Here is a 23,619-nt window from a genome sequence, read left to right as displayed (position 1 = left end):
TAAAAAAGTGTTATATACATAGTGTTAAGTATCCCACATGGACTTGTATGATGTCAAATTAATAATAATACATAAAAATAAAACATTTTTCCAGGTCTCACATCCCCTTTTTATTAAAAAAAATACGAACTCAAGTCCCACTTCCCATCTTTTTTCAGCCAGTAACCAAAATATTTATAAGAGGACATTCTTTCAATTGCTGTCCCATTAATAATAATAATATTCAGTTTTCTAGAAAACCGTATGCATTTTGTTTTATCAGATCAGTAATTTAAGATTTAATTATAATTTGCTGTAGTCTACAGCACATCCTGCACACCAACAGGCTGACACACTGCTAAGGGCTAGAAACATCCCAAAGCAATTAGCTATTCATTAAAGTACATTGCCTAGTGCCTGTAATTACCCTCCTTTAATGAATAATAAACCTTTAACATTTAACACGTCATATTGTATGGAAGATGATTAGGGAAGGGCCACATGTAAAAAAAATATTTGAGTACTGAGATTAACGTTAGAATTATGACATTTCTCAAATTAAACTTCAGAATAAACAGAATTATGACTTTAATATCAGAATTCAAATAATTTTTCACATGTGCCCCTTTTTATCTTCCATACATGTCATGTTTATCAATCATGCTTTGATTGTGATTATCTCACCGGAAGTCACTTTACCTCATTCCGGCTCACTTGACGTGGCGTCGCTGACCGCCTCGGCAAAGAAAACCACGGCTGTTGCTCGTTGTGTTCAGTGCGGGGGGACGGTTGTGTACTCTTGGGACGAAGCAGTCGACATCAGCGTAAATACTCATATTATTACACTCAGCTGCACACGGGGGAGATGAACGGTAAGTCAGCGAACGGCACGGCGGGAGGAATGGCCTGTATCGAGGGTCTACCCCCGCTGCCGAAGAGCCTGAGCGGCTTGCTGAACTCCAGCGGCGGCTCCTGGAGAGAAATGGAGAGGATGTATGTAAAGAAAACCATGATCCAGGACGACCTGAGCAGAGGCAGGAACAACGCCGACAACCTCCTGGCAAACAAGCCGGCCAACCTCGACGCTGCTTTGGCTCTTCTACGGAAAGAGATGGTAATATTTTAGAGAACATATGTCTCATTTTATCGAGAAGAAAGTGTTTGTTTTTCACCGCTGGTTTATCTTGTCTGTCCAGTCGCGTTAAGCCAGACTCTCCTAAGAAACTCCAGCAGCCTGGTGTCGCCTGGCTTTTAGGCAAATGTACACACCTCTTAACATACAATGTAAGACCTTTTACACATTATTAGCATCTTCCGAAAAATTCGGCATATACGTAATTTACCATACAATACATTTTATAAAGTAAAACATCTTCTTTGTGAGATTTGTCTCCCTCGTTGCAACTGCCCACTTTATTTTTTTAGTGATGGAAGAATAACAGTGGAACAAACCCCAAAATCACAAGTAGTGTAAAATGCATCTATATGAGAGTTATTTTGGGAATTTAATTGTAGCCGATTTTATCAAAAGGACCTATTGATTCAGGATGTGTATCACTTTTTAATCTACTGAGTGTTTAACGTTGTTTTTAAGCATTGGAAGATAAAACTTGATTTTTAACAATGTAGTCTGGTATTAAGAATATAATCCTTAAGAGAAAACCGGATCAGGAGCATCTTTGCTGTATTTATTCTGTAAGGATCAACTGAATGTTATGACATGGATAGAGAAGCAAACACAATAACCCACTCAATACACTCAGTTAAAGTGCTGTCCTTTCCCAGCAGCAAGGATTTTCATATCAGAACCAGACCAGATTTCATTATCAATCACATTCCTCTCTGGCTCCTGGACAATAGTCAGTTTTTTTGCCTAAGCCTATCCAGTGATTAAGATGAAACATGTTGCTGAAAGTTGATCCTTTGGCTGTTTGTATTTTTGTTACAGGCTTTGTTAAATCCTATTTCTGCTTCATGTGCTTTACCCTACTTACAGCAGGTCCCCAAGTGGAGGCTTATCGCTTTATTGCTGTTAATGTATTACTATGAGTTTGTAGCCCAGATAAATTGTTGATGTGCTATATTTTAGAGGCTGTTTGTCCCACCCTATTTTTCAGAGCGCAGTGTTCAGTCTCAGCTGTTTGAACTGACAGTGACTTTGCATGTGTGTCCACTGTGATTTGTTTGGAAGACAAAGCAGTGACCCTGAGTTCATACATACTGCATTGTCAGCTGAGTGTTATGCGGCAGAAAAATGTACTTTTCAACCTTGACCATAGTCCTTTTTTTGGACTTGAGTTAGTGATTTCATAATGTCAGGTGAGGCTGCAACACATTATTATTTTAATTATTGACTCAATCTGTCATTTTTCAAAAATTACCCGTTGACGTCAATAAAATAACAGTTGAAAACTGTTTATCAAGCACTGTTTGCTTTGTTGAACCAACACTGTAAAAAAAAAACATTGATATTCAATTTCCAAAGATGTAGAAAAGCAGCAAATCATCACATTTTTGATGATGTAACCAGTAAATCTTTTAATTTTTCCTTGATAAACTACTTAAACCATGAATTATTAATAAACATGCTCAGTAATATTCCTGTTGATCATATAACTGATGAATGGAGGTATTGTTTGAGCATTGTTGACAGGCAGGTAATGTCATTTTCTCTATAGTTACAGTACCTGTAAACCTGAAACACTGAAATAAGTGGAAAATCAATTGTTGATTGACAGAATATAAATGCATTATATTATATTTTACATTATATTCTAATATGTTATAAGAATATAATATTATGAGGATTTGCTGCATTTGAAGTTTTAGACTGACTAGGCTTTGGGTTTTAGACTGTTGTTGAAGATGTTGCCTTGGGTTATTTTCCACACTTTTCCAACATTTAAAGGACAAACAATCAGTCAGTAGTTTAGAACAGGTAAACTGTATATTTTAAAACCAGTTCCTTCATCAGAAATGTATCGCATACTAATCCGGATCTCACTACTGCCCCCTCCAGGTGGGTTTGCGTCAGCAGGACATGTCCCTGCTGTGCCAGCTTTGGTCGCTCCACGAGTCCATCCAGGAGTACAAGGGCAGCTGCCAGGACCTGAGCGCAGCCTCCAGCCTCAGCATGATGGAGAACGGCTACTTTGACGAGGATGACGAGTTTTACCCCGAGCCGGGCGCCACTCCCACCGGGGAACAGCCAGACGGGGAAGTTGGAGACGGGACGGCAGCAATGGCAGGAGCCAAGAACGGGAGCGGCAAGGACGACAGCTGGGACTCCTTTCACGTCACCATCTGAGGCCTCGTTCCCAACATTTCCTCTGTACACAGATGCATATTATGAGGGTAAAAGACCGAGTTAAGCTGGAGGAAGAAATGACTGGCTCCGTATACTTTTTGGACCCTGAGAAGGGAGTGGTTGGTTAGAGATAGCAGCTTATGGTGTCTCGTTACTGTAATCGACTATACATTTAAATCTCCAGCTTAACTCCAACTCCTCCTCAGGTGAAACATATACCTGCTTGTGCTGCAGAATGTTTTTTTTTCTTTTTTGCAGCGTAATCAGGAGCTTCATTAGACTGCGGGGGCGTTTTTTTGACAAATGGCGTCCTTAACACCCTGTGAAACACTCAGGAGTTGAGATGGATTGTACTCAAAGACTCCAAGACTCTGTATACTCAAAATTTGGCAATATATTAGTTCTTTTTATTACCAGCTCTGCTGCTGCTTCTATATCCAGTGGTTTTGCTAGCCAGTCACCCCTTTTTGGCAGAACTTTTCTACATATTGATGAACAAAGTTTTATTATTTATTATATAATATAAAAAACATGATCTTTGCTTTCCTTTTTCTCTATGGAAGTTTTGTACTGCAACTCTACCCAGGTACAAGGGTACAGCATTTACGGGTTAGAAGTCCAAGGAATTTGAAAGAAGGCGGGATTTCTGAACTCTGCAGGACGATCGACTTTTGTGGACGTGTTGACGGAGATGATGTGAGCATTTCTTCTAAGCATAAATTGTGACTGTTTAGAGAGAAGTAGAAGAGATAACCTCAAGAAAGGAGAAGTCGGTGAAGTGCTCACACCTGAATCCAGTGTAAAAATGTTTGAACGCAGAGATCGACCACTTTTCCGCCTTTTTTCAAGAGAGCAGACATTTGCTCTGAAAATGTGAAATGTTCAAAAATGCTGGAGACAGTTTTCAGCTGTCTGCATAGAATTGAAACCTGGAAGTCCAGTGTACTCGGCTGCAGATAGTCTACTTTAATTAAGCTGACTGCGATGGCGCATCCCAGGCAACTTGGATGTGTCACTGTTTCCTGACTTGTTGGTGTAAAAGGCCCTGATAGCATCCATGTAATGGTTTGAAACTATATAGTTTGTTTCATGTTTTAGTATTGCCTTTTAATTACGATGCATCTACAGAGAAGTTCAAGGATAATTCTTCTTAATTACAACTTGGATCTTATTAGAATTGCTTTGGCCATCACATATTGATAATAACATATACGTGCTTTTTGAAATCTGGAAATATCGATCTCAGCAATATTACCATATTATATTACCATATCCAATAGAAATGACAGCAGTTCCAATAAGTGAGAAATATCCTTTGACGTAGTCGGGTAACAAGTGCTAACCAGCCAGCATAAATAGAAAACAGGAAAAAAACCTGGGTGAAATGAGCTTTATAAAGAGCTTATTATTCAGCCCATTGCTGCAGCCAGCCATTCACCATATTACCAGCTTTTAGACTTTTTATTCTTATAAGTGTTGCAAACAGTTGAGCAACAGTGATCAGCTGTGATCAACTCACACAATTTGCACTTGCTAGTTTGAATGTTCGTTTAATTATAAAGGTCACATTGAGAGAAAAACAACAACAATAAAACTGCATACATTTGATCAGCTGATGACGGTCATTGAGTTTAAAAGGTTCAGTTCTAAAGAGGTCTAACTAATTAGTTGAGTTCATCTAAGCAGCGTGGCCTTCAGATGTTGCTCATTGTGAGAACACGCAGCTGTAGCTCTAAACCTGGTAGCAATGATGAATTACACACAGGGTACTTTCTACTTTTTATTTTTACATGAATCGATCTCTTCCTAGCAACACATACTCTGCTGCATGAGGCGTTTAAACAGGCTAAAGGCCAGTCTGAACATTATGTAACACTGGTCAGGGGGATGTAGTATGTATTATGTCAGTGTTTCAATATACCTGCATACCTTGCAAAAACACATGGTTTTCAAAGTCTGAGACTGTGGGCCTCCCCTCAGACAAAGCTTTGAAAAAGGTGCCCCTTTCCTGGATGCCTCTAGGATCTTGATTGTTATTTGAGCCCATAGACGCTCAACAATTGAGCCAAGATAGCCTCATTTTGTTGTTTGAAATAACTTCAGACTTCACCAAATACATAAAAAGGTCTGTCTGAAGCATTTATTAGTTTCTGACTCTAAAATTCCCCCAAACTATTGTATCTCTGAAGTATTTCATTAATCAAATCACACACATTTAGGGTATTCTGTTTGATCTCTTTTCGATGACGAATATATTTTTTCACTTCCATTCACTGAGCCTCCCCTCAAAGTGTTTGGAGTCCCCCTTCGACCCCCAGGGAGGCCTGCCTCCCACTTTGAAAACCTCTGTTCTTCCAGGGGCTGTAGTTACGAGCTGTAGTAGGTGACCAGTTTTTATTACTCGTCAATACTCGTCACTAACAAGATTGTAGCGTTTTTTAATTCAGGAGAACTTGCCTTCATTATACGCCTGTGAACAAAATCTGGAAAAAAACTTTCTCCTGTACGCCAGTGAATATCTGCTCAATGTTTGAAGGGTGTTTTTTGGTTGAAACATTCGACAAAAACTCTTCTTAAAGGCAGCCTTACTTCCAGCTCTAGGTTGTCTCCGTTGTCCTGCAACAGGCAAAGACGTTTGGATGTGCAATACTCTTAACTTATACTACATATGCTTGGTCTTCTTTAATATCTAAACTTCAAAAACAACTTCAAAGGTCTCTGCTGAACTTGTAGCATGTAAATCCATTACTCTAAACTACAGATAACATTCTGCCAACACCTGCCGTCACTTTGAGAAGGTGTAGACACTTCAATTTCTTTCAGTAGCGTGTTGATTATTGTCTGTATACACCGCGTGACGCCATCTGTTTGTAGACTGCTCGGTGAATTGCGTGCTTGTGAAACACGAACCAAAGAAAGAACAGCACTCAACGAACGAAATGTGTTTGGTTTCAGGCGCCGATCTAAACGGCGTCCTAACCAATGTCTCTAGAATGATTACGTTTTTCGTAAAAGGTACAGCACCCGATGATATCTGATGTCTTGAAGAATGTCTTTACAAGTCAATGTGCAACTGATCAACAGAGTTGGACAGTGACTGTAAGCATATTTGTTCTGTCCTTTGAGGACTGACGGTTCATCGTTGCATTGATAACTACGCCTTTAGCACACTCAAAGAAACCAATGTTTTACAATGGAAAAAACAGTGTTTGATTTCTTATAGCGTTTTTTGTGAAAGTGATGTCAATGACTGACAAGTGAAAGTCTGTTTATTATAAAACACATCTGCAAAATGTTCTGAAGTCACAAGTATAGGAACAGTAGCTATACAAAACCAGTAATTACATGAGGTTGTACAGCAGTGTAACATTAAAGGAATAGTTTGACATTTTGTTCGTTCTTGTTCAGCTGGTTAGCTTAACTCGATTAGCATAAATACTTTTCGGGTGTTTATGCAGGACAAGACGAAATCGACAACACACGAAAGAAGTAGAGCTTTTTCCCCGAAAATGTCAAATTATTCCTTTTTAATCATTTCTTTCCAAAATGTGAGGTAAAATGAATACCTCAAGTGTTCTTGCTTCCCTTTCCCCTCAGTTCAAGTTCTGATCAGTTGCAAGAGGTATTTTACCTTTCACACCTCTCTCAAAAACATAACACACCACTACATTCTGTAATCTCTGCATATCTGTAATGTATTTTTTAGCCTCTAAATAGAACCAGAAAATGACTTGGAGGCATTGTAAAAATATGATGGTATTCGCTCCATCGTCAAATATGTTGAATGTTTGTTATTTACACATTGTTTTGATGAGCCACAACTGATTTGTCTGTACAGTAAACCTGAATCTGAATATTTGTATTTCCGTTATATGGCTGCATCCAATCAACCTGTCCCAAGCTTAAAGCACGTTCAATTGAACCGTTTGCTAATCGATGCCGATAAAAACACACCAGTAAAAACTTTTCATTGGATGTCTTCACAGTTAGTGCCTTTTGTAAAAACTGTCAGCTCGCAGATCTATGGCGTGCTGTTCAAAGATGGGAGAATTTGTTCATAACCGTCGATCATTTGACTTGCTTGACATCGCACTAGGTTTTTAAAGCTGCTACAAGTAGACTTTGAAAGCTGACGACTTTAGCAACCTCCTAAATCCTTTAGTGGTTCAATCAATGCCCCATGTAGCAACTACAAAACCAGAAGTGTCCCAGAAAGATTGGTTCCAGATTTGGATAAATCTAAAACGATTTCTCCTCATGGTTTTATACTCATTCAAAGACTCTTCATTCTCTTGGTTTGATGTCCTCCAGGAACAGCATGCATCAAACATTATCTATAAAGACTCATTTGAGACCAGCATCGTCAGGTACATCTACAAGTAGCAGCTTTGAATTCCAAAACTTGTACCAGCCTTAACATCAGTCATATCGTTTGCAAAATAAGCAACATGGTGCATTCCTCACTTGTACAAACATTCCAAGTGTTCCAGTGATACGTTTGCACTTGTTTGAGGCTGTTCTGTGTGGAAACCTCCCCAAAACTAGCAACTACCTGCTCCTCTTTGAGTTGGTACAATAGTGATACTACTGTAACTGTAAGTCCAGCACAGTTAGAAGATGGTGGAGCTTAAAATCAAAACACCAGCAAATTGTTCCCGAAAAATCCTACATTTCTTACTTATACAATCTAAAAAGATTCCCCTTTTTTCATGTGGTTAGTGGAAATGTAATGTGATGATATCACCTCAGAGGATACTTGGAAAAAGTTCCGTCTTGTGTTGTTCCCTCCTGGTCAGAAAATATCGAGATAAATACACATATGAGGGGAAAGAAATATGCTAAAACGTTTGAACATAGTTATACTTGTAATGTGTAGTTTGGTGGGTTTTTTGTTCATCCATCACATGATATTATGCCTACATACTTCCAGCGACAACAATGGATTTCATGTAAATCAGAAATGTCATGTTTTGGTGCACGTCTCTCCAATTAAAGGGCTTTTCTTTCTGGACCCGCCACTTTGCACCACTGTTGAACAATCACATAGAGAAATCTGTCATTCAGAACAGCAGAGAGACCAATTTTTCAGTTCAAGTGGCCTCAATAGACCGGCTTGCATTGCAACCACAAAAATTTGATGTGTTTTGACTTAAGTGAAGGGTATCTCTGCTATCACGGTCACGCCTCAGCATTTGCACCCATGCTTAAGTGGTTGTTAAAAAGCATTCTGGCATACGTGGGACATATTTGGAAGAGGGTGCACCAAAAAGGCAAATGATAACACTTGATGATATTTAATGATGCGGTTCAGAGGAAAAACTTTCCATATAACATGCTGTGAAATGAACCCACATTTCTGCTACCTAAAACTATCTTTGCTCCCGAAAAACTGAAAAAATGTATAAACACATAAAATGTCATTCTAAGACAAGGATGTTGACCTGTGTTCATACTTGGGTTTTGTCAGTTGAATTTTAGCACATTAATCTGTCATGAAAACAGCCAGTTATTAGTGTTGACATATTGAATATATGTTCAGATTATAATCCACCTTTTCTCGTTACTGGCTTTAGCCGTTTAATTGGTTTGATATCGAAAAAGTGAAATGTCTTAACTTCATATTTATTCTGTATATCATTGATCATAATCATTCATTAAATCACAATTATAGTGGACAGAAGGTTTTAATGTGTTTTGTGTTGCATAGACAAAATGAGAGTTTTCACAGAGAAGATGTGAAGGCTGTCGTTACCGTCCACCATTCCTCCTGTTATTTAATCCGTGAATGACCATACTACTGTTTGTTTGGACAATAGTCTCCATGATCTCTTATCATAGTTACTATACTGATATGAATTTAATAAAGTGATTCCATACATTTCAGGTTTGGACTGAACTTTTTTCATTCTTCTATATGAAGCACAGTTTGGAGAATTGACCTTTGACGAATCACCTCATACAAACCATAACTTAGGCTGGTGGGAATGTTGTTTATTAGTTTTGTATTGGATTTGGACACATTTAGGTTTTGAGCTTATGATGCTACACCAGATGAAAAGTTACAGAATCACAAAAGTTTTTACAATTTAACCTGATAGGAACATGAATGTGTGTACAACTTTCATGGAGATCCAACCAAGAGTAGACGAAGTATTTCACTCAAAACCACAAACGACAACTTCATAGTTACACTAGAAGGAAATTCAGGAGGTCAGCAAGTTATTAGGATGTATCCTCAGTTAACCATGAATGTCCAACAGTTCTCAAGATATTTAACTGAAAACCACATATGTGACCCTCATAGTGACACCAGAGAAAAATTCAGGAGGTCACCAAGTTACTAAGAGGTGCTCTCTGGGACCCATGAATGCTGATCCATCCAACAGTTGTTGAGATATTTCACTCAAAACCTCATATGTGACTCTACAGGAAATTTCAGGAGGTCAGCAATTAGAATATATCCTCAGGGAACCATGAACCATGTCTGTACTACATTTTTGCCATCCTTAGAGCCATCCTACTACTGTGGCTTCTTCTCCCAAAATCCCAACCAACCCCTGTAACCAAACCAGAGTGCAGTCTTGTTCTTCTTCCTCCTCTGTTAAGAATAAAGTGCTGCCCTACTTTATTCTTCTTCCTGAATGCATCCCACTCTGACCTGCATTTCAATGCACCGATCTGCATTTTGGTCTCCGGTTAGCCGCCACGCTGCTGCCTTTTAATTAATCATCACGATGCAGCACGATGTGAAGGCTTTGATGTAGAGGCTTCTCATGCTGCGAGGTTCAGACAAATTACCGATGATGATAACACGGTTTATATTTCCCATATTCACAGACTCCAAAAATGTCTCACAAAAAAGAAAACACCCTGAAAGACTGTAGAAATGGGTCATGCTACTATCACTTCAGCTCCATATGTGCTGCATGTTCTCTGATGGTGTGTTATCACTGTCATGTGTTTTTTGTACAGAAAGATACCTCTTAAATTAAGATACTGTATACTGAACATTGTTACAGCCTGTTGTAATTAAACAATGATGTTTGAAGTATTTCCATTTTGTGCTACTTCATACTCCTATGTACTTTTTACTCGATTACATTTATTGTTGCTAATCACTTTATAGTATATAAATAGTGCATAAAATAGGTAGAATTAGTTCCACCTCAACCAGCTATAACATTAAACGTGTCAATATGAGTCATGGGTCAATAATGGTAATAATATAATACTTCATTATAATAATGTATCATAATAATGTAACCATGAGAGGCCATTTTTCATGCATAATGGAATAAAAGTGCATTTCTCTAATAATACCTAAATTTAAGTCAACTTTTAATGCCGTGCTACTTTTACTTAATTAAAACATTGTGAATATCTAAACACCTCTCCCACTCCTGTAGCCTAATTAATCCACTGTCACCATGGTAACCCTTACATACAGTATGTGGCAGTATTTTTTTATGATGATAATGAGAAAATCCTTCATTAAGTCAGCAAAAACAAATGAAATGTGGGCTTCTTTGTCTCTTTCATTGTTTTTTACTGTACTGCTCGGTGTCTTATTTGTGTCCCTGCAGCACCAGCCAATAAGCTTCAGCCTCAAACTGCCTGCAGCAGCAAATGAAAAGAACAAAAGCAGCCCTTTATATCAGAAAACAAGCATTCATTTAAAAGCTTTCTGAAAAGGGTTTTTTTGAAGTTGATGGCCTTCTGTACAGACAGTTGTGCATCATTTGAAGCTCGTTTGGCTTTTCTCTCTCTCTCTCTCTCTCTCTCTCTGCTATGTGCTCGGGGTCTGTGTTTCCTGTTTGAGCGTCCGTTGGGAGATTAGAGCAGATTAACATAATCTTGACTGAGAGAGCAAATCCAAGGTGCACATCACTCTCTCCACAGGAAGGGAGGGATTGGGACACAGTGCGGCACCCAAAGGCTTGTTTTTCGCAATAACACAGACATGCATGAAAGCTGCGCTGCTGTTGATTTAAGTACAACTCTGATATCTGATTTATGATCTTTTGGCAATAAACTCTCCTGTTGTCTTCCTGTCAACCGTGCAACCCTTGGTTTGACTTTTTATAGAGCATAAAGTATAAATCATCACCCAATTCTGTTAGAACTTTGTAGGGAGCTTCATTCCAACTTACTACCACAGATTTTACTCATATTTTTAGAAATTATACTCAATAGGCCTCATTTAAATCAAATTATACCTCACTTTAGAGTCCTCCTGGGTCAAAATTGACCAGAGGACAACATTAAACGAGTCATGTGTTCCTCTGTCTCATATAGAGGTAGTCACCTAGAAAGACTACTCCTTTAACATGAAGCTTATTGGATTTTCACATTGAATGCCAAGTGTGCCGCTTAATCTAAATGAGGAATGTGACCTGCCTCCTCTCGTCTAACAACACTTTTTGCAACTGTTTTATCAGAGACTGCAGCGATTCATGAAGGATTCCCCTATGTTTATTCATTATCTAGTTATTTTGTGGTTTATGGTGGTAGGAAGTTGTTTTGGTATTGCCCATATGACCCACATTAAGATCTGTATGATTGCAAAGTTGGGTACAGTTTCTTTAAATGTATTAATTTGGGGGGGGGGGGGGACTGTGTTGCCCTGTGATTTTTAGTGAGGCTGCTCTATAATTACAAGCAGCCACTTGCTACACCTGTTGGTAATTGATTGATGCTCATTATTGGTTTAAAGATGAAGTGACCTAACCATGAAATAAAGGGACGACTGCACACTGAAGAAGGCATGAATGATTCCTCCCTGTGCTCAAGTTTGATTAAAGAAGGAAAAAAGGAACAATTTTGGGTGTCCAAAATTTTAACTTTTTTAATTCATATAAAAACCACCAATAAAACAAAAGCATTTCCACTGTGACAGTCGTTCACACAGTAAATCCAACACAAAGCCGAGTTATTTAAACCTACTAATAAAGTGCTGTTTGTGCTGTTTACAACATGCATTATCAACTTTTGAGTGTAGATAATGGAGGATTGATAGATGACACATGGCACCAACTATAACTGCCAGTCTGTACTCACTTGGTAAAACGACGTTCAGTACGAACACAAATGTGTTGAGATGTGTTATACAGGGTTTGCGCAATCTATTAAAATAAAATAGCTGATTTGCACCAGCAGGTTAAACTGACCCTCCGGCCTGCTGCACTCCTCCTTTTCCCGCACTCTAGTCTTCATGGATGTGAGGCGACTGCTGTTACAGTAATCTGATTAGTCAGATTAAACTTCTGCATGCCAGAGTAATTGACCAACACTTTCCAGAAACTGCATTTAGAAAGTCTCTCAGGAGGTTTGTTCACAAAGGTTTGGTCTAGGAGGGAGGGGGGGTGGGGGGGGGGGGTCGGTGGGAACAAGACACACCAGTGTATGTCATAAATGTTGGTTTTGTGCATCGATTTAAGGAGTCTGGAAAAAACTGTGACTAATACAGGAGCTAATAAAATGAATCAGGGATGAGACATGAAAGACAACATCAGTACAAAGCTTGTTGTTTTTCATGCACGTCCACTGACATCATGCAGTAGATCCATAAAAACATTAATGAACCTCGTTCAGGACAGGATCGCTGTTATGTTTTTGGCGGAGTTGGAATTTTAAAAAGTATCCAGACTGCGTTTATCTCCACAGAGACTGAAACAGAGATCCACCCAGTGTAACAACACCTAACAAAACATTCCACACGCGTGAGCTGTCTCCTCTGCTATTCACTCCCCTGCACATACAAATCATTACATACAAATCTGAGCCTTTTAAAAATAAATAGCATTTTATTTTCTCCTCTTTTTCATCCCTCTGTGTGACAGGAAGCTTCAGAGCGTACATGACAGCAATTATCAACAGTGTTTCTCTTGCACTTTGTGTCTCTTCAAGCTTGCTTTACATTATTTATCACACAAAGCTCGTCTGTAATGGAACAACCACATATGATTCAACATTACTGCTTTGACATTTACAACAACAAAAGGCACGTTTAAGACCGTACAAAGGTATGATTCACTTTTAAAAACCGCAGACTATTCATGATCTTCTCCTCAAGAGTCAGAGACAACAAAGCAACAAATATGTGGGCGAGCTACTGGGAGCTTTTCTATCCTAGTAGCTGCTCCTTAAGAGTAGCAGTATAGTATAGTATACTTACACCTGCAACTTATGTCCTGCTGGGTCAACACTGACCCTGTTCTGTTTGACTGGTTATAAAGCCTAAAGTATAAATTAACACCCAATTATATGTGTGTTCTTCATTCCAACAGGTTTTACACATATTTATGGTCAATTATGATCAATAGGCCTCATTTAAATGAAACTATACATCATTTTGTAGTTAGAATCTGTTGTTCTCCTGGGTCAATTTTAAGAAAATATACATATCTTGAATGATAACTTTTTTTAAAACACCCAAAAGAAAGGAGATGGAGCACAATTTTTTAGAAGTAAAAACACTAAGGCAATAACAGTGACATCAGATAGAATAAAACATATGTTTTTGCTGATGAAACCAGTGTCTCACTATTCATTTAGATAATATATTGATGCTCCATGCAGCAGTGAATGTCAGTATCAGTGCTGCAGGGTGAGTTCTCACTCAGCAGATGGTTTTGTTCAGGAGGAATTCTGCCTGTTGTCACGTGCCCGGCTCTGCTCTGCTCTGCTACAGTTCATAATAATGTCACAACTCCTGCAAAGACTCCTGGGGGACCGAGGCTGGTTCAGCTGTGGTGAAAAAATCCACACACACACACACATACACACACACACTGTCTGTCTGCCGTTGGACGTTTGTTTAACTGATTGAACATTGCTCTGTTTACAGACGCGCTCCACATTCCAGAGACCGGCAGGGTTTATCAGCTGCAGTCTGTCAACATGTTGATTATGATAATAAATACCATAAATCATATCAGGTGTGGTTTCATGTAACACAGCTTGTGTTAAAACAGCAAGTAATAACTTCAGTGGTGACTTTCAGCATCCTGAGCTGCTCTAATTGTTATTGCAGCAGCTTCACAGTATCAAAAGTAAATAATGTTGGTACTTTGTAACTGGGCTGTCGTGAGAATGATGAAATCTGATTAGTTGAGATTAGTCAGAAATCGTCAATATAATTGTTTTAATCAATTAGGAAATGACATGTATTGGTTGCAGCTTTTTAAATATGAATATTTGGTCCTAGTTTCTGTTTTATATCAATATAAATTCAATATTCTGGAGTTTTGGACAATCGGTCACATAAAACATGAATCTGAAGCCATCACTTAGAGCTCTGTATGTGTGTGAGGAGCATTTTTCACTTTTTATGACATGTGACAGCCTAAATAATTAATTGACGATGAGAATAATTCAATTTGATAACCTGCAGCTCTAATAATACAAATATCAAAGTAAAATATTGGTCATTAACAACAGTTTTAACACCAGCTTCCTTACTTCTCTCTACCTCTTCTGTCTACGATTGGTCGATTAACTTATTTGTCACCCACTATTAGATAAATCCCCAACTACTGTGATAATTAACTATTAGTTTTGAGTCATCTTTTTAAGAGAAAATATGAAAATTCTGTGATTGCAGCTTCTCAAATGTGAATATTTTCTGGTTTCTTTTGTCTTCTATAACAGTTAACGTAATATCTTTGAGTTGGACAAAAGAAGGTATTTTGAGACAGACATCTTCCTCCTTTTTCTGACACTTTATGGATCAAACAACTAACGGATTAATCAAGACAATAATTTACACATTATTTGAAAATGAAAATAATAGCAAATCCCATTGGCACATACATCTTATAATCTGTTAGCATAGAAATAAAAACAAGGTGAAAAGTCAGTAGTGCTGCACTTATCTCTTCCACCATGTGTGTCTATGTTTATCTGTGTGTGCGTGTGTGTGTGTGTGTGTGTACGCGTGTGAATTAAGGTAAGAATGTGAGCGATGAGCAGAAGAATGCGGAGGGAGTGTTGGGCTGGCTCCTGTCTAAACAGAGAGGTGGTTATTGTCAAATTACGACCTCGGGGTCCGTGTTTGTGTCGTTTTTCTTGGGAGAGCGCGGACGCTGGAATTAGAGCATGTTTAACAGTCATTTAGATCAGCAGATGTTCCCATGGCTGTAGTTGCTCCTCTCTGGGGCTTTCTGTTAAAAAAAAGAAAGTAAGTTCTGCTTTGGAATCTCAGCTCAGGAGCTTGTTTTCCATATTAAAAACCAAAAATATGAAGAAAAAAAAAAAGAAAAAGGACGAGGGCCACTGGCAATTCCTCTGTGTCCTTCCAAACAACAGATGGGATATTTTCTCTTTTCTCTGCTACACAATCTTGTCTTCCTTTCCATGAGTCTTGCAAGTTAACAGAAGAATGTCTAACAATTCTCTTAAGAATAAATATTTGTCATGTCATGAGGCTCCTCAAAAGTTGGTTTCAGCATCCTTCATCATCCTCTTATTTGTCCCTGAGATAATTGACGCGTCTCAATCCGATAAATTGGGACGTTCAGTCAGATGTCAGCATGTCCTGGATGCTCCATGGAAGCCTGGTGATGGCCTGAGCCATGCAGGTCTCCGACAGCAGGCCCACGCACACGGCCGTCAGCGACAGACGCCTGCTGCTGTTCAAAATCACTGGAGAAGAGACGGAGGGGAGAGAAAAACGACAAAATGTGTCACTTTTCATTGGTCGAGCACGCTGATTTGCCAAGACATGAAGCAGGAAATTTTAAACATTCACACGCTCCTCCAGCACACTTGGCATCAGACACTCTCTCTAATTTGTTCTTTATTAAAAATGACGCAGAGAAACTCCTCAGGAGAGCATCAGACCAGAAAATCACTCAACAGCCTCTCATTGTTTGCTGGTTCTCAGGCTAGCTGCCAGACGCGACGAGAGGAGCACATTTATGTTCCTGCTCTCAATTCAAAAGAGTGAAACAGTGAGAAGAAACGTGGAGCTGAAGCTTTTTTGTTATGTAATGCCTTTTATCTTCAATGTGTGTGGGTTCACTGTAGTCTGGAGCAGAGGAGCAAAGAGATGTTGGAACAAAAAAGAAAGGGGGGTTTCACTGCCACCTACTGGTGATTGAAAAGATTGTTTAGAAGAAAGGATAACATTCCTGATGTCTCAACATATATAATGACATATTTGAAATATGTGATGGAAGGTTCATAACAAAAAAGACAGACTGTGGCACTAAGAAGACTACCTTTGAGATATATACACTTGATTTGACCAGTTTGCACAGCTCAAGATTCACAATATTCTCTTAAGACATTTAAAAAATTGCCAAGCAAAAAGAGGGGACACTACATGGAGCCGGTGTCAGGATAAATCCTATATCTGCACAGCACGGTAATCTCAAGTGTAGGTTAAGTACAATGGACAAAATTTCCTACACAGGTATTAATTTAACGCTCCAAAGAAGAACAAACCAGAAACTATTTACTTAAATCAGGTCGGTTGAATCAGTGAAGTCCCCTCTTAAAACATACTTTTATTGGACGGCCTTCCCTAATTATATTTGAGTTATCTCAGTTTGTCTATGCTCAAATTGTTTTTTATTTGTTCTATTTTGAAACGTAATTATTTTAGGATTTGTGTATTGTGCTGCCTTGAGAAGCACTTTGTTACTTGGATTTTGAAAAGTGCTCTATAAATTAAGTTTATTATTATTACTATCATTATTATCATTATTATCATTATTATTATTATTATTATTATTAGAAAGCCTGCCCTCACTCCACCTGCTCAGCCTTCACACCACTGTAGCTGCATTCATTAAACCAGCCAATAGGTGGCAGTAGCACATCTGGGAATACAAACTGCATTAATATTACAACATGTATAGATCAATCAATTCTGAACTTGAATTTCCGAGGTTCCAATTATAGTTCCAGCCTTTCTAACATCATATTTTAAATTATTATTATATTTGTTATGGGGACGTCCAATCAGTTTTCACTTTTTGCCCATTGATGACTTAAGGGAGATCAGTGAGACCTCCTTCACACCTTCAGAGGTGACTGCTGAGTGGTTGAAGAATCTCCAGAGAATTTCCCGGGAACATTGAAAGAGGTTTTGTTGGTGGTAATCATTCCTCCTGTTCATACTGACCAATGGGAGATACACTCCAAATGTGCTTACAGTATTAATGATGTTGGACATAATCCACAGAGCTCTCTTGGGAAAAACTATATCTAAAACTTTATCTGAAGATAATATGAGGCTTCTGCAGTTAGAGTTAGTCAAATCAAATGGATATCTTCCAACTTAAAGTCATTTTACACACAGTGTAACACTCAGTTTCTCAATAGAAAGTAGTCCCAAAGTCAACTGTTCAAAGTGAGCTCATGGATTATCCAGAGTGAGGCAGACTTTGTTTTAGGAAAATATTGAATATCTTAAATGTATTTAGTTGGGTGGACCAAAAACCAGAGCAAAGAAAACAAACAAGTAAAAAAAAGGTATGGGACATGTTCTCTTACCTCTGATAGCCTGTGAGTTTGAGGTGAGCACAAACAGCTTGATGAAGCCCAGGCAGAGCTGGGAGTAGTCATTCTCCCAGATGACTGCGGGGATGAGGAGGACCTTGCCGTAGCAGGACAGCAGCAGGGCTCTGAGGAGCAGGCTGAGCTCTACGGTCCTGCCCTGAAGACGACCCACCACCACCCAAAGGAACCACAGCACGCCGCAGCAGAACGCCGACAGCTCTGCAGGGACGAACACAAGACATTCCTAAAACTCACAAACCACATTAAACAACACAGAGCGATGTGTTCTGTACTGAATGTAAATTACTGGGTACTGCTAATAGAAAATGAATATATTCAAGTCAAATTAATTATAATCAATGAAGCTAATTACACAAGCAAAAATGCTGAGCTTATTCAGGCTCTGGGAACTTATAATTAGCAGTGACTGGAACAGGAGTTTTTAGAAAAATGACCATTATTTGGATTATTACTGCAGATTTAACAAAAAAGTATAAACTGACAAATTCTCTGACATCATCAGTTGTTTTACGGCTTCAATCGACAATTTTTTTTAATTAATTGATTAGTTGTTTGGTCCAGAATATGTCAGAAAATGGAGATAACAGTTTCCTAAAGCCCAATGTGACTTCAATATATTCAGTTTACTGTCATAAAGGACTAAAGAAATTAAAATATTGACATTTGAGACACTGGAATCACAACTTTGGACTTTTTTCTGAAAAAATGACTCAAAACTATTAATCGATAATCAAAATAGTCGGTGATTAATCTAATAATTGGCAACTAATCGAATAATCATCTACACGTTGAAGCTCTATATAGTTTTTCTGAGTAAAATTAAAGGAAATTGGAAATTGTTAAAAATCAATTGTTTTGATAGGCGAGTAAACACACATCTGTTAATGGTAATACTGTCACCACCCGTATGTTTGCATTTGATTGACAGCTCTGGTGCTCCATACAAACAGCAGTATGTCCGATTCTCTTACCGAGGGCGGCCAATCCAAACATGCCGTAGAAGTCCCATTCCTTGGTATACCTGATGATGTCAGCAGGGTCACTGCTCTGCTTCGAGCCATGAAGTGAAGACCACCTGAGGTAAGCCTCACACAGTAGGCAGAACACACACAACTTCCAGTGGATCTGAGGGGGCGGGGGAGAAGAAGTACAATCACAGCAAATGTGTGCGAGTGTGATGCAAACACTGATGGTAAAAGATGTTCTGTGCTTTAGAACACCACTGAGGAAACTTACATCCAAGCTTGTGTTGAACAAAATGTGTCTGAAAGCTTGCGTCTTGCACAAAATGGCATCAATCAGGATGATAACTGGATCATATTCAATGTACTTGTCCACTGGCTTCTGGCAAGACTCCTACAGAGATGAAAAAACACACAGGAGACATCGCTAACAACTCCATCTACTATCATTTTCCTGATTGCTGCTTTGAGATTACACTAGTAGCATTAAAGATATTCAATTATTATATGTCAGCGTACATAACAACACGTGTATTATGATAGAGTCTTCTAATGGTTCTTATGAACAGGGGGAATGATTATGGCAACCCTCATTTATTTGGGCTCCTGAGTGTTGCTATAAGACAGACTTGAAAAATTGTTAACTCGTCCTTTAACTAATGTTGTCAAAGTTGCTGTTTCCTGTAAAGCTACCAAATTTAAATACGCAATATTTTTACAGCCTGGTGACATATGTGAAGAATTTCGTGGGGCAATGTCTACATAAACTGACAAAACGATGCGGACATTAGCTAGTTATATGGGCACTTAGTCATTTAGTTTTAAAACAGGTTTAACAAGAGGTTTCGGCAGGTTGGGTACACGTTAGCTAGCATCACTATCATAAACAGCAACGTAAAACCAAGCAACTTAAACTCACACATATGGTTATCTTCAGGATCCCGTTACTGTAATCTCTGTGCAGCTCCGACGCCTTTTCATTACATTCAACACACCTATAAACTACTTTCCCCATTCTTCCCTCTGTTGACAGCTACGAAAAGCATGCTAACCATGCTAACCAGAGAGAGAGAGGATCGAACAGGAAGCAGAAGTCTACACAGTTCTACGTTCAAAATAAAAGCATAAAATGCTGAACGCTTGCTTCTTTTACTTCTTGCTTGATTTATTGCCAGTAAATATTTATTTGATTGTGTTTATTCATGGTCTCAGTCACTAGTTTCAAGTCTTCCTCCATACAGCATGATTTTCATTTTGTAGAAATATGGTCTTGTTAAGTTTAAATTCCAGGGCATGGCTACATTGTGGTTGACAAGTTGCTGTCATGGCAACCACGTTGATTCGATAACATAACAATGATATATCCCTTGATTCAGTATAACCATAGCCGTTGATATTTCAGTTCATGAAAATTAAATGTAACATTTTGGTCGCTTAAAAAAGTCTTGTTCCATGTTTGGTTGTGATAAAAGGCCCTCTAAGGAGTCTGTTGTTCAGTTTTTCTTGTACATTCTGAGTACATTTTATTTTTTATGGTTTTAGGCCTTTTCATAAGCAAATAGTATCATTAGCAGTAACATTATCACAGTTAACCACAGACTGTAAATGTACTAACCAAGCTAGCAGCTAGCACTAGACTAGGGTCAATTCTTCCCTCTCATCCAAATATGATCATTTCTGGCTCCAAAAGAACAAAATGGTGACGGTCAAATCGCTAAAGTCAAAGCTTCAAAACTGCAGTCCACAAACCAATGGGTGATGTCACAGTCCATTTTTTGACTCTTGAAATGGGATGTCACTGTCTATATTAGCACCAGCATTGATGTGTTTCATCTTTTTAGTGTGTTTTTTCCCTGTATGCTTTGAATGTTGTTTCTTTCTTGCATGCTCTCATTTTCGTTCATCTTTTGTGTTGTATAGCATTTTGTATAATGTTGTAGGTTTTTATAACTATACTGTTTTTCTTTATGGAACTCAGGAAGAGTAGCTATTGCCAAGCGGGATCCTAATAACAAAACAAAAATAAACAAACACTACAGTCATATTAGTTTATTACTCCGAAAACATGTTTTAGTGTGCAGTAACCTATCTCTGTACTGGTCTGTGATAGAGATACTGTATTAACCAAGGTGCGTTATTGGTATAAACATTCTGAATTTGGGACACTGACATGTTTTATTGTATGAGTAAATTCACTAGCCCTTGTGTTCTACTAATATTCATGTTTCACGTGACTGTTTCAATCATTGTTATATTTTGTTGTACACAAATGTGTCTTATCATTATTCAGAGTGAACACAAGAAGTGCTTCTGCCCGATCTCTAACTCCAGCACACTGGATGTTAAGAGCTTTTTTACCATTTGTCACTCTTTAGTTGCAATAGCTTTATTTACCCTCTTCTCCTGTGGTCACTCTGCTCTACTAAATTACACCTAATCAACAATAAATCACAGTGACTGAATCCACTTTAAACGTGATCTCTCAGAGTTGAGAACAATATGTGATGAATCCATCCTGTCATTTAGACACAAGGCCCTGCTGTCAGAGGATAGAGCTGTTTTCCACTGAATAACTCACAGCCTCTGACAGGTTCACACTCACATATGTCCTGTTGAATCCTGGTCAATTAAATAGTTCCACAACCAATTTATACCTTGATTATCAAATGATTTGAACTTTTTATTTATTACTATATTTATGGCTCCTATTTTGTCACTCACTTTGGGCTAGTTTATGATATATAAACACTGTTATGGAATTTCAGTCATAAAAGTGGATTCACAAAGAGTGGTTATCTTCAGTATTTTTATTGAACAGATACATGTATATTCAAACCCAGAGTCTCAATCAGACAATCAGAGCACACAGCTAAGCAGTCAGTCTTGCAGACACGCCCGTCACAGGATTCATCAGCTCATTCTGTTACACACTATATGACTGCACTCTAGTTTATCACATCAGTAACATCAAACCACAAGATTGAGAGTTTTATCCAAAGCACATTTGAGTACAAACCTTCTCACATCATTATACATACATTTAGTTACTCAACAAATGTATCACAAAGTCTTACCAGAGACATGCTGATTTTCCATAACAAGCACATACAGAACATACTTTATGTATGTGCTTTATGTGCTTGTAATGGAAAAATCAAGACATTAATGTTCAAAGGGTTAGAAGTATTGCATTTTGTCACATTTATAATGCGCAATATTGTCTCTGTCATGAAATACAAGTGTGTTTAAGCTGTTTCTATGATTGTAATGACACGCCTCTGTCAGTGCCTCAGGTAGTATAACTGAAACATGATACTTTCAGACACTTTTTTAAGTATCTGCATATCCACAGATAAATGCAACAATTTATTAATGCAGTTTTGAGTTGGCAAAATCTCCTTGCAATATTTTTCCAGAAATGATTATTTTGAATGCCAATCGGAACCAGCTGTAAAAGAAACCGTAAATGAAAGGATTTAGCATTGAATTTGACAATGCGAGCCACATAATTGCTTCAGTCACAGGAACAGAAAATGAATCATAACCAAAATAATGAAATATCAAGTAAGTAAAGAAAGGAGTCCAACAGATTGTAAAAACTCCCATAACAATTGCCAGAGTTCTTGTGGCCTTTCTCTCCATCTTCCTGACATCAGTTCCAGACTTTGTGGCCTGGATGCTGCGTGCCTGTCTCTGTGCAACAAGGAAAATCTTTAAGTAGATAAACAACATTACGATTAGTGGTAGGTAAAATGTTACAATAATTCCCAGTGTGCCATTGATGATTGCTAGTGTGACATCAATTAAACATTTTTCTTTGCATATATGTTGATTTGATCCTAACATTACAAAGACAACTGCAGTAATGACAGAAGCACCCCAGACCCCCAAAATCATAATCATGACAACACGATCATTTATCTTAGTTCTGTATGTCAGAGGCTGACACACTGCATGATATCTGTCAATAGAAATACAACATAAATGCAGAATGGAAGCTGCGGTCAGTGATATCTCAAAGCCATCTCGTAGCCTACAAAATAAACCTCCACTGTACAAACACAAGCTAAAGGATATTGTCATGCTGAGAGGAAAGACTAAAGCACCGACAAGCATGTCCACCACAGCCAGAGAGAGGATGAGGTAGTTAGTCGATGTGTGGAGCTGTTTGAAGTAAATGATGGAGATTATTACAAGAAGGTTTCCACATATTGTGACAACTGATAATAAGCTGCAGAAAACATAGAACAAAACACACATTGTGGAAGGGTTGCTGGTCAGTATATAAGAAACATTATCTATTTCATAGCAGAGATGTACATCATCAACATAAATCCTGTAGACAGTAGATTCAAGTTTCATACTCTGAAGATCCTGAAAATGAAATCAATATAAGTTCAGCAGTATTGTAAAAATACAGACATGATATTTGTTAAGATATAAACAATGATTTTGCTCATGTCAACTCTCCAAAAGGGTTTTTATGGTACCTTGTCCAACCTCAAGATGGTCTGAGTTGCCAATGTGTCTCAATAGGAGCTATGGCACTACAGAATGTAGCCATGACATTTATCAGCACTTTTTACATTACTATGATTAAGACAAACTTTAGTCATCCAATCAGATGTGAGGAAATTGCAGCATGGCAGTAGATTAATAAAGAAGGATGGGTTTTTAAAAGAGATGATGTAAGATTTAATGTACGCACTGCAGTGTGTGCTGTAGTTCAGTACTTTTGTTTGTTTTACACAAACAATATTTGACAATGTCATAATTGCTAGATCATTTTCTGCAAGACATTAGAGGCCTACATGTATATGTACATATGGGGTTTGATTTTGAGCC

General features: G+C 38.2%; 3 protein-coding genes across 5 annotated transcripts; 1 reads left to right on the top strand and 2 right to left on the bottom strand.

Annotated features, from left to right (window-relative positions):
* The first annotated feature begins 736 nt into the window (after nucleotides 1–736).
* On the top strand, nucleotides 737–9,325 carry fam89a (family with sequence similarity 89 member A). The gene is made up of 2 exons (XM_053337549.1): nucleotides 737–1,093; nucleotides 2,999–9,325. Exons 1-2 carry the CDS (start codon nucleotides 845–847, stop codon nucleotides 3,284–3,286), a joined length of 537 nt encoding a protein of 178 aa, XP_053193524.1. The 5' UTR covers nucleotides 737–844; the 3' UTR covers nucleotides 3,287–9,325.
* A 5,853-nt stretch (nucleotides 9,326–15,178) lies between these two features.
* On the bottom strand, nucleotides 15,179–19,832 carry arv1 (ARV1 homolog, fatty acid homeostasis modulator). 3 transcript variants are annotated; one of them, XM_053337546.1, is made up of 5 exons: nucleotides 19,694–19,832; nucleotides 19,049–19,168; nucleotides 18,784–18,937; nucleotides 17,786–18,035; nucleotides 15,179–15,928 (listed from the first exon to the last, which is right to left on the bottom strand). In XM_053337546.1, exons 2-5 carry the CDS (start codon nucleotides 19,105–19,107, stop codon nucleotides 15,801–15,803), a joined length of 591 nt encoding a protein of 196 aa, XP_053193521.1. In that variant the 5' UTR covers nucleotides 19,108–19,168; nucleotides 19,694–19,832; the 3' UTR covers nucleotides 15,179–15,800. The 3 variants fall into 3 exon arrangements, with proteins under 3 accessions (XP_053193521.1, XP_053193520.1, XP_053193523.1); XM_053337545.1 differs by having other exon boundaries at nucleotides 17,786–18,010; XM_053337548.1 differs by having other exon boundaries at nucleotides 19,770–19,817.
* A 2,311-nt stretch (nucleotides 19,833–22,143) lies between these two features.
* Nucleotides 22,144–23,136, bottom strand: LOC128376877 (trace amine-associated receptor 1-like). The gene has a single exon (XM_053336731.1). It carries the CDS (start codon nucleotides 23,134–23,136, stop codon nucleotides 22,144–22,146), a length of 993 nt encoding a protein of 330 aa, XP_053192706.1.
* Between the last annotated feature and the right edge of the window lie 483 nt (nucleotides 23,137–23,619).

This window comes from Scomber japonicus, chromosome 17, assembly GCF_027409825.1.
Source record: "Scomber japonicus isolate fScoJap1 chromosome 17, fScoJap1.pri, whole genome shotgun sequence".
Lineage (NCBI taxonomy): Eukaryota > Metazoa > Chordata > Actinopteri > Scombriformes > Scombridae > Scomber > Scomber japonicus.
The sequence above is the reverse complement of the archived record's forward strand: the minus strand, read 5'-3'. Positions and strand labels throughout refer to the sequence as shown.